Here is a 16,865-nt window from a genome sequence, read left to right on the forward strand (position 1 = left end):
GAGAGCTGGAAACTATTTATAAGGACTGTTACGTCAGACCCTAGGCGCCGCCCACTGTCTTAAAGGGGCCGCTTAGTGCGACCTTGTGACATACAACATCTCTGGTTCAGATATGTACTCAATTATTTAATACGTAGAAAGATTCCCTGTATTGAAAAATTATTATAAAAACAAATTTCAGTCTCGCATGATAATAATATAAATTGCCAAATTGTCTTTGAGATAAGCTATAGCATTAATATGCCTGCTATTCACATTCTGTTGCATGTTGCGGTGGCTCAATTTATTATAATCGACTTTGAGCTTGTTTATTTAATAAAGCCCAAATATGGGCAGTTTTTTGTGGGATCATTTCCAGAAATACAATTGCGTAACACAAAATGACCGCTTGGTCATTATTCAGTGTGAAATATCAGATGTTTCTCTCTATAATTTCGGGTTGTGTTAAGATGAGCAAGTTAAAAAAAGCTCCTAATTCTATATAGCTCTCCTATTCATGTCTAATTCTATATATGTCTCCTTTCCAACTATTTGCTGACATAGTTCATTTTTGTTCATTTTTTTAAACCTATGATTCAAATGAACTGTCATGATGAATAACCATTAGAGAATGAATTTAAAGATTTTTCTGCAGATCAATTCTTCAGAATTGATCGACTCATCTCTACTCGTGAGAGACAGTCATCGATGAAACTGTGAAACTTTTTAGTTACGTTTGTAAAAGAATGTAACTGTCATAAACATTTATTTCCAGAAAGATGCAGTTCTTCACATAAATCAGATCAATTATATTAAGAAATGTGAGGTATGCAAAAACGGGGTCACTTTTGGTGAGGCAAGCCACTTGCAAATGTTTAGTCAGACCACGTCACTTATTTTTCTAGCAAGATCTGGAAACACTGCTCACATCCAAACCGCTGTACGGATGTTTCTTTAAACTCTCCACAAGCACAGGCTTCAGTAGGGACTAGGGAGGGAGGAACACGTGGGCATGTCTAGCTGTCATAGCATGTGGGCGTAGAAAGTGGGAGTGTGAGGGTGGAATATTCTGTGGAAGTTCGGTTGCACGTTTCCGCAGGATCTCTCTTCCATACGGAGATGTGTGGTTTTGAATCACTGCTCTAGAACGCAAACAACTCTTGAGTCTGAGGCTACAGAAAAGGGTTATACTAACGTGTGATGAATCACGTCCACTGAAGTCACAGAAGGCTTTACATAACCCATTAATAAGATTGAATAAAACATTCAGACTCACCGGACTCAGACATAGCTTACATATATTCATGAAGTGTGGATGAATAGCCTAACTCATTCTGACAAATCATGTATGGGAAACAGAGTCACAATCATTGCTAATAAGAAATACAGCATGCTAACTTAACAGATGAATGTTTGAAGCGTAAATGATTGTGGAAAAACACCCCCCTCAGCAGCCAGCATGTTGATGTGCTGTGCTGTTTGTGTCCCTGAAGCCTGTGATGATTGTTGAGAGAGCCTGGAGCCACAGGGGGACTGAACTCCCAGGGAGAGGGTCAACTCATTTCCTGTCCCTGGTCCCACACAGCTGCTGGTGTCATGCATCCCATGTGAACAGTGTCCTTAGATAACTATATCAAAGTTGACCCACAATTCCTCAAGGGATGTTTCGGTATAATAATATCATTATTTACAGACAATCTCTATAAAGATTATTACATCATTTATCACTGCCTTTTGTGATAGGAAGTTTATAACATTTTAAATAAGGAAGGTGACAGGAAAGCTAAAAATATATTTACTCTTTCGTTGTTTCATTGCATGTGATGCCATTTCTTTTTTAATTCGATTTGAACACATTGAAGTTTGAACTGTGAATGTTTTGAAATTTTCTAATTGGGAACTGATTGTTCTACTCAACGTGATTGTAAAAATGACACATAGGCCTAATCTCTCATAATCATCTAAATAAACAGCAAATGATTATGGTTTTAGTTATCAGTGTCACAAAATAGGCAATAGGTCAACACAGGGCAGATAATCCAAAAAGACAACAGGGCAGAAAAACACTGGCAAATCCAAGAAACCAGGCAAAAAGTCAAAACCAAAACATGGGCACTCAGAAATACAGTGTGACACTTTCAAGACTGGGCAAAGAATGATTGAAAAATCAGGATTGAAAAATCAGGACTCAAATATGCAGGCATTAACAAGATAATGAGACACAGGTGTAAGTAATCAAACATAATAAGTCCAGGCAATGGGTTATGGGAAATGCAGTTCATGATAGAATAGCCCAGGAGTCAGGAGGAGTGCCCTCTGGTGGAGATTGTGGGCACTCCAGCTGAAGAATGTTACAATCAGGAAGGAGCGAACTAAAAATATTATTAAAATCAGTGGCTGCATCCGAAATCGCATTCTTCCCTACTATATAGTAGGCGAAAAACAGTATGTGACAAAAGAAGTATGTCTGAAATCACAGTACTCATAAAAGAGTAACTTCCGGCAAGATTCTGAAGTGTGCATACGATGGACACTTTACTATCCCACGAGGCCATGGGAGAGGCCACTGCCATTCATTACATTTATGAATGGCAGTGAAGCGACGTAACTGATGCTGGTATAGTTCACATGATAATGACAACATGGCGAATGTAGTATGTCCGGATTACATTCATACTACATACATTCGTTCTATATAGAACATACTTTTTTAGCGGTCATCAAGTAATTACTTATTCAAAATAAGTACCTACTCAAGAGAGTATGCAATTTCGGACGGAGCCAGTGACTATAACTGTAAAATTATATAACTGCTATAATGTCTTCAGTGTTATTTTTGTACTATTGCAGTATTTTAAAAGATATTTTTAATTCGTTTTTATTTTAAATTTTATATTTAATTTTAGGTTTAGTAATTTTGTTATGTGCATTTGTATTACTTTTTTATATATATATTTTCATGTAGATTTAATTAATTTTATTTTAGTTTTAGTCATTTTAGTACTTTGACTTAAGTAAGTGACATATCAGTAGGATTTTAGTACAATAAACATTCAGATTTAGTTTTTCAAAGAAAGTGTTTGTTTGTTTGTTTGTTTGTTTTAGTTCTCATTTATTTTTAATATATTTTTATCTTATATTTTAAGATAACTTCAATCTCAGACAGGTTTAAGTAGTTTGTCAGGTCTTATGTAAATGGAAAGAGGTTGTTCCACATTATTAAGCAAGTCACAGTTCTCATGCCACATGCAAAAGATCTTTCTGAAGATGAAAAGCATGAAATGTCTTGCAAAAGGCATAACAAATTATATTTTGCAAAAACTGAATAGAGATTTTCGATCTGTGATTGTCAAAAGATTTGTGAGTGTACAGAAGAACCTGGTCAGATAAAGGCTTATTAAGGGATTTACATAAGAAGACCTGGAAAAAACTACTTAACAAACCTGTCTGAGATTGATACCAGTTATCTAAAAAGATACGAGAAATAAAACAAAGAAACACTTTCTTTGAAAACCTCAAATCTGAATGTTTACTATCCCACTGATATGTCACTTGCATAATTTGGATCACAGTGTATTATATCCATTATAGTTGCCAAGGATTTTCATCTAATATTTACAGCTTTATTTATTTTATTTCAGTTTTATTTCAATTACTGAAAACGATTTTTAATAGTTCAAGTTTAAGTTAACAACACTGGCTGTAATGTAAGCATATAAATCTGAAATCGCATAATATAACCTTGCTAGCAATTGTGAACAGAATCCAACATCATAGTCCTGAGATTTAACCAACTTCCTGTGAAAGCCGTGAACAATAGGCGCCCCGTGGGCCTTCTTACAACCCCAAAATCAGCCTTGAGAAACAGCCTATCTGGAATATTGGGCCTTTCTGGAAATGAGTTGTGGGTGTGTGGTCAAAATGAAGTGCTCCCAGGTAGGCGAACACAGTGCAGAGTAATATCTGAAAACCACAAAGTGTTTCTACAGGAACTCTATATATGAATGCTATCTCCTGATGCAAAATACCAAATGTTTCCACTATTTTAGCCATGCTTATCTGAATCATATTGCATACATTTGGTGTACACGGAGGAATTACATGCAAGGCAAGGCAAATGTTTTACAAGGATGATTGCTTTCGGTGCATGTTTTGTCGATTCACGGAGTGCTTCCCTTGACGTACACATACATTTCACCCTCTGTGGATGTTCCGGCTGAGTTCTCCACAACATGAATGATGGCAGCTTGACGTGTTCTCTAGAGAGCAATAGAAAAAGGAACAGCCCGGTGACTGATAGTATTTCCTCTGTCCTGATTATGCTCCAGAGATACTCTTTATCTCTAAGAGCAATAGAGGAAAACAACTGAATGGAAATGACATTAGAGCATAGGAGGAGATCTCTGGAAATGAGATGTGCAAAATAAATGTTTTATTGCTGTTGTTTTCTGTTAATGCTTAGTTGTTGGTTGCAAAAGACTTTGTTTGGTAGTCTGTCAAATATACCATCACCTTTTTTTTTTACCCCTTTTTTCGACTTGAGTTAGTTTAGGTGGAGGAACCTGACAGGGCTGTTGAGTAGCTTTCTCTCTTGTTGTTTTAATGGGTCACGGAGGCTCAGATCACCCACTGCATTTTTTCTTATGAGTAAGTCTCTTTGTAACCAAGTGCACCAGTGAGCTTCACTGGAAAGGCAGGGTCATGCAAACACACTGGCGGCCCCTGTCACTCCATAGCACCACTGTACGTCTGTGTATGGACACACTCACACAATGTACAGAATCTAATGAAAGGAGGTCGAATAACTGAGAAATGCAATAATGCCCTTAGATGGATCCACAATTTCCTACTCAGAATATGATCATGACTGTAGAGCCTTATTGTGTTATAAGCAACTGGTAAAAATTTGAAATAAGATTTTTTTTTTTTTAAGAAATTAATACTTTTAATCAGCAAGGATGCATTACGTTTATCAAAAGTGACAGTAAAGACATTTACAAAGTCACAATAGATTTCTATTTTAAAAAAAATGCTGTTATTTTTAACTTTCCATTCATTGAAGAATCCTGAAATATTGCATCACGGTTTCCTCAAAAATATTAAGCAGCACCTTATCAGAAATGTTGCCTGAGCAGTAAATCGGCATATTAGAATGATTTCTTAAAGATCACGTGACTGAAGACTGGAGTAATGAAGCTGAAAATTTTGCTTCGTCATCACTGGAATAAATTACATTTTAAAATATAAATAGAAAAGAGTTATTTTAAATTCGATTGAGATTTAACAATATTACTGATTGTACCTTGGTGAGCATACAAGAGACTTTACAAAACCCAAACTTTTGCACAGTAGTAAGTATACATAAATAACATACATGTATATTATTATTTATACATATACAGTTGATTGTTAATTAATTTTCGTTTAAAATAACTTGATATGTTAAAAACCCATATTAGTATAAATAAAATTAACCAGGATCAATGCTGTAAAAGTATGACTCATTTCATTAATGAACAAAACAGCCCCATTTACCCTTTTAGGATATGTTGTAAGACAAATGGTACCAAAGTTGGACATTTAAATAGTCCCAAAGGTTGATTTGGAAATATTTGCATTTCATCATGTTCTGTGTATTGAACAAAGGTTGTTGGGATGTGTCAGGCTGCCATGTGCAAACCACACAAAACTCCAACGACTAACAAAAAACGTGAAACACATGAAAACATATTGTTAGGCTTGTAATATTGAATGAAAAGGAAGTTTAAATCTACACAGGAGTTCCTTCAATAAATGAGCAGGTTTACTTGCGAGGAGGATCAGTTTCCTCTGAGTCACTCGAATGTGACCTTGAGCAGCGAGAGCAGCTGCGGCGACAGTAAGTGCGGCACTATCAACCACAAGCAGGACCAAAGAGCAAACGGAAGTATAGATGTGTATTTTTATACCAAAGCAGCTGCTCATACAAAAAAAGTGGTTGTATTATAGATAACAAAAACATGAGGCAAAATGCTTATCTATTGCCCCTTTCATTAAAGTACTTTAGCTCGCAAAAATCACAACGGCCACTCTCAAGAGGAGTCTGGGACAAACACACACACACAAACACTGAGCTCCAGTCACAGGAATACAAGGGCATCCATTCTCAAGTCACGCACACTTTCCCAGGATGCTAAGGGAACTGAGACAAAGGGAGTCATTTAATTGAATAAGTGTGCTAGGAAGTAGCAAATGATTTGAGGACAAAAAACAAATGATTTCATGGTAACAGAAACTATGAAAGGCCATTTAGGCATGATCGTAGAAAAGAAAGAGGTAATTACTGCTGTTTGCCTGGGATACGGCAATAGAAGGACGGGTCACTCAATTACCCACGGTCCTAGGCAACAGAGGGGCCATGAGGTTTGCTCACCCAGAGGGGAGGTTTCCGCAGTGCATTGTGAAGAAAAGACCAGCACATTAATCTCCTCGAAAAGTGCCTTTTGTCTTTAGGCTGAGCTCCAGAGACTCAAACTCAGAGAGGAATACAAAAGAGGCAGATCTAGAGGAATAAGAAGAGAGAACAAACTCCTTGGATCATTTATAAGGAATTTGGTTACTTGGGGCATGTGTTTTGACTGCTAAAAAGCATTCGTTTTATAGTGTAAAACATTGAGACACGTTTATATTAGTACCAAGGCATCACCAGGTCACCACTTAAAAAATGTGCACATAAAATAAAAAATACCACAGTAAACATTTAAATGACCTGATATATTGTCACCCTTCATGACCAGTGTGGGGCAACAACTCAGCTAAGTTCTACCTGATGTTGAAAAGGCAGAAATAATAATTTTAAAGGATTTTAAAAGGAAATTAATAACATTCAGCAAGGATGCATGAAACTGATCAAGTGGCAGTAAAGTCAAAAGTAGCAAAACATGGTGTAAACAATTTTTGTAACACTTTAGTTAAGAGTCCAATTCTCACTTTTAACTGTTGCTTATTAGCATACATCTCAGATAGCAAATGGCATCTGGCCCAGTTGTGGCCCACATCTCTCACATTCTTGTGGCTCAAGACCACATAGAATGACGGCGATGACTCAACCTGAGTGTGGCTGGCAATACCATACATATCTGGGTATACATATTCAACTATGGCACATATGGCTCAGTTAGAGGTAAAGTTCACATGGGTCACATCTGGGCCACACACAGCAAGCCACAACTCACACTAAAACCGGCTTGATGTGTGTGGGCCAGATACAGCCCATATGATTTTTGCCGCTGCCAGAACTGAGCCATATGTGCCATAGTTGGCCCAGATGAGGCCCGGATATGTATGCTATCTGGGATACTACTAGGATTTTAGCTGTTTAATAGACCTTATAAAGCACATATTAATGCCTGATTCTGCATGATGATATTCTACATCCCCAATACCTAAACAACTACCTTACTAACTATTAATAAGCAGTAATTAGGAGTTTATTGAGGTAAAAGTTGTAGTTATAATATTGAGAAGTGGACCCTAACTTTCTATTTTAGAAATTATTAGTTTCCTTAAAAATATTAAACAGTTCAACTGTTTTCAACATAATAATAATAAATGTTTCTTTAGCATATCAGAATGATTCCTGAAGGATCATGTGACACTGAAGACTGGAGTAATGATGCTGAAAAAATCAGCTTTGCCAACATAGGAATAAATTACATTTTAAAATATATTAAATTAGAAAACAGTTCTTTTAAATGTTAATAATATTATACAATATAACTGTTTTTCCTGTATTTTTGATTAAATAAATGCAGCCTTGGTGAGCATGAGACATTTCAACTTTCCAAAAAATCATAACGACAAAACCGTCTAGCGTTTATGGCTTTATGAAGGCCGGAAGAGATTAAAAAAAAAGCGAGGCATTGACCAGTCATGTGTGGAAAGGAGTATCCGGTTGTAAATACGGAAGCGGTCTGCCTATGCAGTCCTACAGATTTCCTCTGAGGTCCCAGCCAGGAACTTGTTTTGGAATCTGCTGCTGCTGCCTCCACGTTTCTCAGCCAACACTCACCTCACAAGCTACATCCTGTGACTCACCATATCAGAGTCATGTTGAACAGTAACATTAGTTCCTGACATGGCTTTTTCCTGATTCCATCAGCGTGACCTACATACATCAAAAGAATGGATTCTGAGTGTCATTCAGAGACTTCTTTTTTTACTTGGGTTTTCTGTGGCTTATAGTTTGCCATACTTTAACCTTTTAACTCCCACTAACCAATTTATCAGAAAACACACACTGCTTCCACGAACTGACCACAAGAAAAACAATACTTCTGGATGGATGATTTGCTGTTTCAACTCTGTTGTGACAGAAAACATGATAAGTGCCATTTGAGGATTATTGAGCAAGCAATTTTCAGTTTAAAAACAGAATTTCACAATAAAACATAGTTTTGAATGACTTTTGTACGCGATAGAAACCATGAATCAACATAATCCAGATGAAAAAAAAGGTGTGCAACTTTGAATGTACAATAAGTTATGCACCTCGACACGTCCTAGTGACATCACTAAACCTTGATAACTAGCTAAGCATATCACACAGCTCAGTAAGAATGCAATTGTACTTCCAAAGGATAAAAAGCCTGCTTTTGTCTGAGTCAACAGCTGTATTTTATGAGTCACAAGGCTCTCAAAGCTGAGCTCATGATGATGCATGCTGGTTTCGAGTGGAAATCATTTGTTCTACGTTTTGGCCTCACTGGTCAGATGGTCATAGCGAAAAAAAGAACATTTTCTGTTGGCTAAATAATCCAATCCATCTGTGCAACGCTCATGTTAGAGGTGGGAGCTAGCCGTCATCCGATTCATTACACAACCAGTGAGTTCAGTGCTCACCCTCCCTCACAGTCATAACGAAACTATGCTTGTTGAAAAGTGGCCACTGAGCAGAGTGACGCAATGTGGCATATCCTGTATTTTAGACATTGTGGCAAGGTTGAGAGTATTAATTTGATATTTTGTGAGTCAGTTAGGGCAGAGGTATCAAAATGCACTAAGATTAATCTCCTGGCTCTCTATACAAGAGAATGAAATAATGACTTCAACAGTGGGCCTTAACCACAAAGCTTAGGAAAGAGATATAATAAAGTTTCATGAGCTCTACCATATGGACATCGGTTATACCTCAACCATGTATTCTGTGTAAATCATTCGTACATCCATTGAATTGACATCAACTATTTACTTAAGAATGGTTTTACACACTCAAAAGAAGCAGGGTCGGTACGATTTTAAGAAGTCTGTTATGTTCACCATGGCTGCATTTTTATTCATAAAAAATGCAGTAAAACAGTAATATTATGAAATATTATTACAATTTAAATAGTTTTTTAATGTAATTTAATCATGTAATGGCAAAGCTGAATTTTCAGTCTTCAGTGTCACATGATCCTTCAGAAATCATTCTAATATGCTGATTTTCTGCTCAGGAAACATTTATTATCATAAATAAAAAATATAAAAAGTTGTGCTGCTTAAACTTTTGTGTGTGTGAGTGGAAACCATGCCATTTTTTGTTTATTTCAGGATTCTTCATTGAATAGAAAGTTCAAAAGAACAGTATATTTGAAATAGAAACAGTTTCTAAACATTAAAGTAACATTATAGGTCACTTTTGATCAATTTAATGCATCATTGCTGAATGTAGTGTATGATTAACAAAGTTCATTCTGCCAGTGTTTCAAGGCCCATATTTAAAGCCATGATTTTTGTAAGAAAACTAAATGTTTTGTAAAACAGTCATAATGTCCCTATTTACAGAGCATTTTTAAAGGTGGTACGTGGTGTTCATAAAGACAGTCATAAAGGTTTTTTACCTTTGTGAACGTCAAATGCAATGCTCTTGTAATCTGTTCAAGTGAGATAACCTGCCCACAAAGTCACCAAACTAACAAGGTTGGGAACTGTGTGGACAGACTGCAAGGTTACGACACCCTCCAACTCACTGTGACACTACACCTCTCCTCAGTCTAAAACTATTTACATATAGTGACCGTTTCTTATATAACTATAGACAATTTCACTATCACACCACCAGTGTTTACATTTCAATGTATTTCAATGATTATTTGTCATTGCCATTGTTTTAAAATATGATGCTAAATGTTTTGAATTACGAAATATTAACTTTTTATTTCATCACTACATGACCAAAAATGATTATGCATCTTTTGTTCTTGTACAAACACAGAAGACCATTATTGGAGGAAACCACTGAAAGATACACAGAACATGAAGATTTGCACTTTAATTGCCATTGATTCTGTAAAATCCATATTTTGTTTTCTCAAGTTTTGAATGGCTGTTAAAACAATAAAATAAAATAAAAATTCCATGCAAACTGAACAAAATGGCCAAAATATGATTCTTTTTATTTAGGTCATTCATAATTCCACATGATTAGTTTGAATACATTTTAATATGAAACATTAGGTTTTACATGAATAAATACGGGTATCTTTAAGGTGCATAAAATGCAAGAAATGTTATTCAACAAGTACTGTTTTATAAATCTTCTAAATAAAACAGACATGATTACGTTAAAAAAAGCACATTTGGTCTATTTCTAAAATCATTGAATGAATCACAAAATAATATAAGTGACGTCTAGAACGACAAAGAAAATGTGAACTTGTAGTGGAATATAAAAGAAGTCGACAATGTGGAGATTTGGTTCTCTCATTTACATTTATCTGCTCTCACCATCACATGGGTTCATAACTCTGTTTTCCAAACGGGCACGTTCAGCCGCAAACACTAGTTTATGACTTGCTAATGTCTCCTTAGGACCTGACCTGATCAGAGTTGGGTCCTTATTCTGTATTGAGAAAGAGAGAAACATTGGGAGTGATCAAATTACTCAAGATTCTACAACAAATACAGAGAAAATGATCTTACAGATCTATCGTCTTACCATCACAGCTGCAATGAAGGAGTCGATCAGGTGATAATCTGCAGAGCCGTGACCTCCTTTACCAAAGTTACCTGGAACTCTCAAGTCGGCGGTGTGCTTTGTGGTCCTATTAGTGAGGAAGTCGAACACTTTGATCTCATGTCCATCATAGGACAGTTCCCCCTTGTGAGAGAATAAACAAACAGGTGTTAAACCCCCTTACAGTCTTCAAAGTGTTGGAATATTGACACAACTGAGCAGGAAGTCCCACCTTACTTCCATGGATAGATGTTCTGCGTTTACATATTTCCTCTGTAAATGCTACCATGGTGAATGCGGCAGTCAAGCCTCCTTCAAATTCCATGGTCACTACCTGCAATAAATGATTTAACAATAAAACAATATTCTTTGTTAATGATAGGAAACATCGTTACAAGCATAAACTGTATGAGATTCACCAACCTGGTTTGAGCACACATCATTGTCACATTCGTAGACACAGCGGCCATAAGGTCCTGTTCTGAGGGCTTCAGTCACAGATTCAATATCAGGAACCGAGCTGCGGCAAATTACTGAAACCGGCCAGCCATCATTCCCCTGATAATAACATAAATAAATAAAGTAAATGTTCATTTTGTGTTATATGCATCATATGATTATAAGCTTCAAAAAGCAGAGTAAATAAAGTTTTGGAGTTGGTAAGATATTTTAATGGTTTTAAAGGAAGTATTATATGTTCACAAAGTCTGCATTTATTTGTTCAGAAATACAGTTAAAATAGTAATAATATTGTGAAATATTATTACAATTTAAAATGTAATTTATTCCTGGGATGGCAAAGCTGAATTTTCAGCATCATTACTCCAGTCTTCAGTGTCACATGATCCTTCAGAAATCATTCTAATATGCTGATTTTCTGCTCAAGAAACATCTCTTATTATAATCACAGTTGAAAACGGTTAATATTTTTGTAAAAACTGTAATGCATGTTTTTCAGGATTCTTTGATAAATGGAAAGTTTAAAAGAACAACATATATTTGACAAATAAATCATTTGTTACATTATAAAAGTCCTTACTATCACTTTTGAGCAATTTAATGTGTCCATGCTGAATCAAAGGACTCATTTCTTTAAAAAAAATCTTACTGACCCCAAACTTTGGAATGGTAGTGTACATAAACACATTACTCTTTTCACTCGATCCAGGTAGATTTTCTTTGCAGAGTACGCACAATCCCCCTCTACAGGACAGTCTAAACAGCGATTTGCAGCCTTTGCTGGCTAGGAAAATTGAGAAATAATTATATATATTTTTAGAAATCTCACAATGGCGATGTTTTTCATTTAATAGTAAAAAATACATAAAAATAACAACACATAATAATAAAAAGTCCAACCTTGTTCTCTTTTGTGAAGTGGCTAAGCGACCCAAATGATGAAACTTTTAAACACCTGTAAAATAAAATCCCCAAAACTATTATTTCAAAACCATCTAAACCTTAAAGGGATACTCCACTTTTTTGGGAAATAGGCTCATTTTACAACTCCCCCAGAGTTAAACAGTTGAGTTTTACCGTTTTCGGATCCATTCAGCCGATCTCCGGGTCTGGGGGTCCCACTTTTAGCATAATGAATTGAACCGGACAAGACCATTAGCATCTCTCTCAAAAAAATGAACAAAGAGTTTCGATATTTTTCCTATTTAAAACTTGACTCTTCTGTAGTTACATCGTGTACTAAGACCGACGGAAAATGAAAAGTTGTGATTTTCTAGGCTGATATGGCTAGGAACTATACTCTCATTCCTGCGTAATAATCAAGAAACTTTGCTGCCGTACCATGAGTGCAGCAGGCGTAATGATATGACGCAGCGCCTGATAATAGTCCCCAGCTCAGTAGCCTATTATCAGGCGGCATGCGCTGCGTCATATCATTACGCCTGCTTCACTCATGGTACTGCAGCAAAGTTTCTTGAATATTACGCAGGAATGAGAGTATAGTTCCTAGCCATATCAGCCTAGAAAATCACAACTTTTCATTTTCCGTCGGTCTTAGTACACGATGTAACTACAGAAGAGTCAAGTTTTAAATAGGAAAAATATCGAAACACTTTGTTCATTTTTTTGAGAGAGATGCTAATGGTCTTGTCCGGTTCAATTCATTATGCTAAGCTATGCTAAAAGTGGGACCCCCAGACCCGGAGTTCGGCTAAATGGATTCGAAAACGGTCAAACTCAACTGTTTAACTCTGGGGGAGTTGTAAAATGAGCCTATTTCCAAAAAAAGTGGAGTATCCCTTTAAGATCTACCTTAAAACATCATGAATATTGATACACGAAGAAGCTGGAAAAATTATGTTTTGCGGAAAGAAGTGTAAAAAAAAAGGCAGAAGCAAAAATATAGAGCTAAACCTTGAGAGCCTTTTCTATATTAGTGACCCACTAACATGAGGTTAAAAAAGACCCATCCCATGCAATCAGTTTGAACATATAGAGAAACACTGATAAAAGAAGATAAGACATTCCATACATTCTTTCTACCAATTCACTATTACTTTGTCTTCAGCTCAGCAGTGCACGTGCGCAAGTCATGTTAGATTAAGCGTACCTTCGTCCGCCAGCCCAATGATGAATCAGATCCAAATCATGGCAGGATTTGGCTAACAGAGCAAAAGAGCTTTCTGCCTCGTTTCTCCAGTTCCCTCTGACAAAGGAGTGAGCAAAATGATAGAACCCCACCTATCAGAGAAGACAGGGCTGACACAACACAACCGCACGCAGCACACGCACACGCACACTGCAAGTTTATTTAAACACAACCTACCGGTTCAAAATGTTGAATGTGGATGACATCTCCTATCACTCCGCTGTCAATCAACACCTGAATTAAAGAAGAAAAAAAAGTACATGTTGTCTTGTGCCTGAGAGCCAATATGATTGTTTATTAGGATTTAAAGGAAAGTGTAACTACTTTTATTTTGTGGATCACAGGGTCGTATCGGAGAACATGGCACACTGTGAGCATGACACCACTCTGAATGCAAGTCTCTACAATCTCTGTGCAGTCCTCCTCTGTAACCTAATATAATATAAATAATAAAATAATCATACAAATATTAATAGTTTATTTAATAACAAAGTAAAATGATATACAAATTACGAACAATACCACAGAGGTTTGTGTCAATGAAATATAGTAAGAGAGTAAAAAATCTTGTTTATGCACTTTTTATTAATGGTGGTTTAATATGCCTTTTTGAAAACCTAATACACTATTTGAGAAGTTTAAATTTAGCGATTCTAAAAAATGTAATGTGGTGTAACATCAATACATTTTCCTCGTATATTTCACAGTACTTTTTTTTGCAAATATTGTGAATTATTTATTTTTTAAAAAGAAATGGGGGGGGGGGGGGGGTCTTGTTACATGACATTTTACAGCCTAAACTAATTAAAATATATATTTTTTAAATACAAAAAATAAATAAAAGTTTATGACAAAACTACTTAATAATAATAATATAGTATAATATTATATTATATTATAAACTATGATAATAGTTTTTTTTTCTTCATGATGATAGCAGGACAGTTGTACCATTTTTCTACTTTATACCCCCCAAAAATATCAAAATGAATTTTAATTTAATTCAGAAATTAAAAACTCATACTAGAAGAGGTGTATTCAAATAATGTATATAGTGTATGAAATACATTTTAATTTTTAAATCAATCAACAGATCCCGTCCAAAAAAAATATCATAATGTCGTCATGGACAATTAACCCAATCAGAGGCCCTGGGCATTTAACTACCAGGGGCCCCAGGCTGCATGCACACCCATACATTCCTCAAAAATGCACACTATTGCCTATATAGACCCATGGTTGTGGATAATTTCCATCCTTACGTTACCGGTATGCAGGGTAGAAATTGATGGATGGCTTTGGGCAAAATAATGCCCCTTACTGAGTTTTACTGTTTTTTTTAAATGAATAGTTTACACGAGCAAGAATGCTGTTTTCCTGAATATCAGCACAATTGCAAATGTGATATTGACTTTATACAACAGTTCAATAAACAAGAAGATAACATAAAATTTCTCACATTTTAGATACAATATTGTCTTTTTTTGCTCTATCTCGCCAACGAAAATAGTTCTAAACAAAGCCACGGCAGAACCGTTGTGCATCTCCGAGCAACACACAGTGGTATTTCATTCATGAATGAATTTGTGTTTGGAAAGAATCGGTTGAGTGAATGATTCAATGACCCATTCATAAAGTCAGTCACTTGCTTCTTTCCTGAATGAATAAGCCGTTTTGAATGAATCAGTCATGGAGCCTTTTGGCAAAAATACACTTACAGCCATTGGTTTCTCCAGCAATACATGGTAGCCTTTCTTAGCTAAAGCCACAGCAGGGTCCTGAAGAACAAAACAATGATTGGACACTCACTGAACCCATATAAAGCAGACAACTTGAAGCGCAAGTTATGTAATTCATTAACGAGTAAAAAATAGCTAAGCACACCATGCTGATTTAAAAAAAAACTCTATTGACCAAACGAACCTTGTGAAGACGATCGGGAGTGCAGATCAATACAGCATCTGCAAATTTCTCTCTCTCTACTATAGAACGCCAATCTATGTAAAAAGCAAACAAATGTACTTCCAAAAAAAAAAAAAACACATCCATCACTTTTATTGTAACATAAAGCTGGGAAACAAAGCTGGACGTACCATTAAAAGTGTTTTGATCAGCTACTTTGTGATGTGCCTGAAGCTTCTTTCGAGCAAAATCTCTGGGGTCAGCAATTCCTACTACCTATGAGGAAACAGTTATAGTCATGGTTATTTTATTTTTTTTCTGGTTGTGATGAAATAACAGAGTTGCTGACTGTCGATATGAGATTAAAACACAAATAATACCCGCATGCGGTCAGGATAAATCACAGCATAGTCTGAATAATTTTCTCCTCTGTTACCAGCTCCAACCACGATAACATCCACAGGCGATGGCATTATAGCAGATCCCTGCAGATTTAACAACATATAGACTTAATGTTTTTTTAAGTTTCATAGTTTCATTCTTCCTACAACCAAATAAGCAGTACATAATTTGATCTGTATATTACATAGCATTTGACATCTTACCATGCAAAATTCCTAAGACTGATCTGTGGTTGGGACTTTGCTTTATAGGTTTGTCTCCCTTTAACTTCACAGGGTTATAAAGTACAGTGACTTTATGATAGGTTAGATACTGGTTACCAAACTGCAGTAAATTATTGTCCAAAGAGGCATTTTTGCATGGGATTGAGAAGTCAAATCTTTGCAGAGACAAACAATAGACTGTGAATCTGAATGGCAGAGACTTTAAAGTGAACTTATCTTTTGTAAACAGATCAAACGCTTTGTGATATTATCTGAAGAAATAAGGGACGGCCTTCGTGTTTTCATGCGTTACCTTACATCGAGCTCTCAGCGCCTCACAACGGACGTCTTGGTCCTTAATCGGATTACGATCATATATGTGCTTGATTACGTGTATGAATATACAAACTTCGCCTGTGGTTACATAAATGAATATATGTAAAACAAAATACAAAGACAGTTTAGGCTGACAGCGTCTGGACTAGAGCTCGGCTCATTCACAATGGATTTGTTACTTCCTTGTTTACGTTTGAGCGATGACGTTCAAATGACGCAAGAGCAACGCTCGAAAGAACATGCAATGTACCACGTAATATTTTTCAACGGAACACATACAATTTTAAGAACATCCTGGCCTAAAATTACAACAAAAACACCCTAAGAGCACTTTCGGTACACGGTTCGTGGCCTATGTTATGAGTCTTTGTAACAATCCAGTTATGTCAGGAACAGACCGATATACTGAACTCTTGAGAAAAATGTTGATGTTTATGTAGTAATGCTAAATGAACGAATA

The 16,865-nt window shown here is 36.1% G+C and overlaps 1 protein-coding gene across 4 annotated transcripts; it reads right to left on the bottom strand.

The window, feature by feature from the left end:
- Window positions 1-10,255: 10,255 nt before the first annotated feature.
- Window positions 10,256-16,596, bottom strand: LOC309480825 (putative oxidoreductase YteT). 4 transcript variants are annotated; one of them, XM_082145488.1, is made up of 15 exons: window positions 16,383-16,596; window positions 16,070-16,133; window positions 15,845-15,949; window positions 15,656-15,740; window positions 15,486-15,559; window positions 15,281-15,340; window positions 13,887-13,994; window positions 13,740-13,796; window positions 13,524-13,654; window positions 12,314-12,368; window positions 12,105-12,197; window positions 11,378-11,512; window positions 11,187-11,288; window positions 10,937-11,098; window positions 10,256-10,840 (listed from the first exon to the last, which is right to left on the bottom strand). In XM_082145488.1, the coding sequence occupies exons 2-15, from the start codon at window positions 16,070-16,072 to the stop codon at window positions 10,712-10,714; spliced, it is 1,299 nt and encodes a 432-aa protein (XP_082001614.1). In that variant the 5' UTR covers window positions 16,073-16,133; window positions 16,383-16,596; the 3' UTR covers window positions 10,256-10,711. The 4 variants fall into 4 exon arrangements, with proteins under 4 accessions (XP_082001614.1, XP_082001616.1, XP_082001615.1 ...); XM_082145490.1 differs by lacking the exon at window positions 16,070-16,133 and having other exon boundaries at window positions 16,388-16,596; XM_082145489.1 differs by lacking the exon at window positions 16,070-16,133.
- Window positions 16,597-16,865: the final 269 nt, after the last annotated feature.

Source organism: Leuciscus leuciscus, assembly GCF_965113295.1.
Source record: "Leuciscus leuciscus genome assembly, chromosome: 18".
Taxonomy (NCBI): Eukaryota; Metazoa; Chordata; class Actinopteri; order Cypriniformes; family Leuciscidae; genus Leuciscus; species Leuciscus leuciscus.

Bases quoted from the DNA above. Each gene is read 5' to 3' on its own strand.
- LOC309480825 (XM_082145488.1), bottom strand. The intron at 13,655-13,739 runs GTAGGTTGTGTT...CTTCTCTGATAG, and splicing joins ACATTCAACATTTTGAACCG to GTGGGGTTCTATCATTTTGC. The intron at 11,513-12,104 runs GTAATGTGTTTA...TGTTATTATCAG, and splicing joins ACCTGGATCGAGTGAAAAGA to GGGAATGATGGCTGGCCGGT.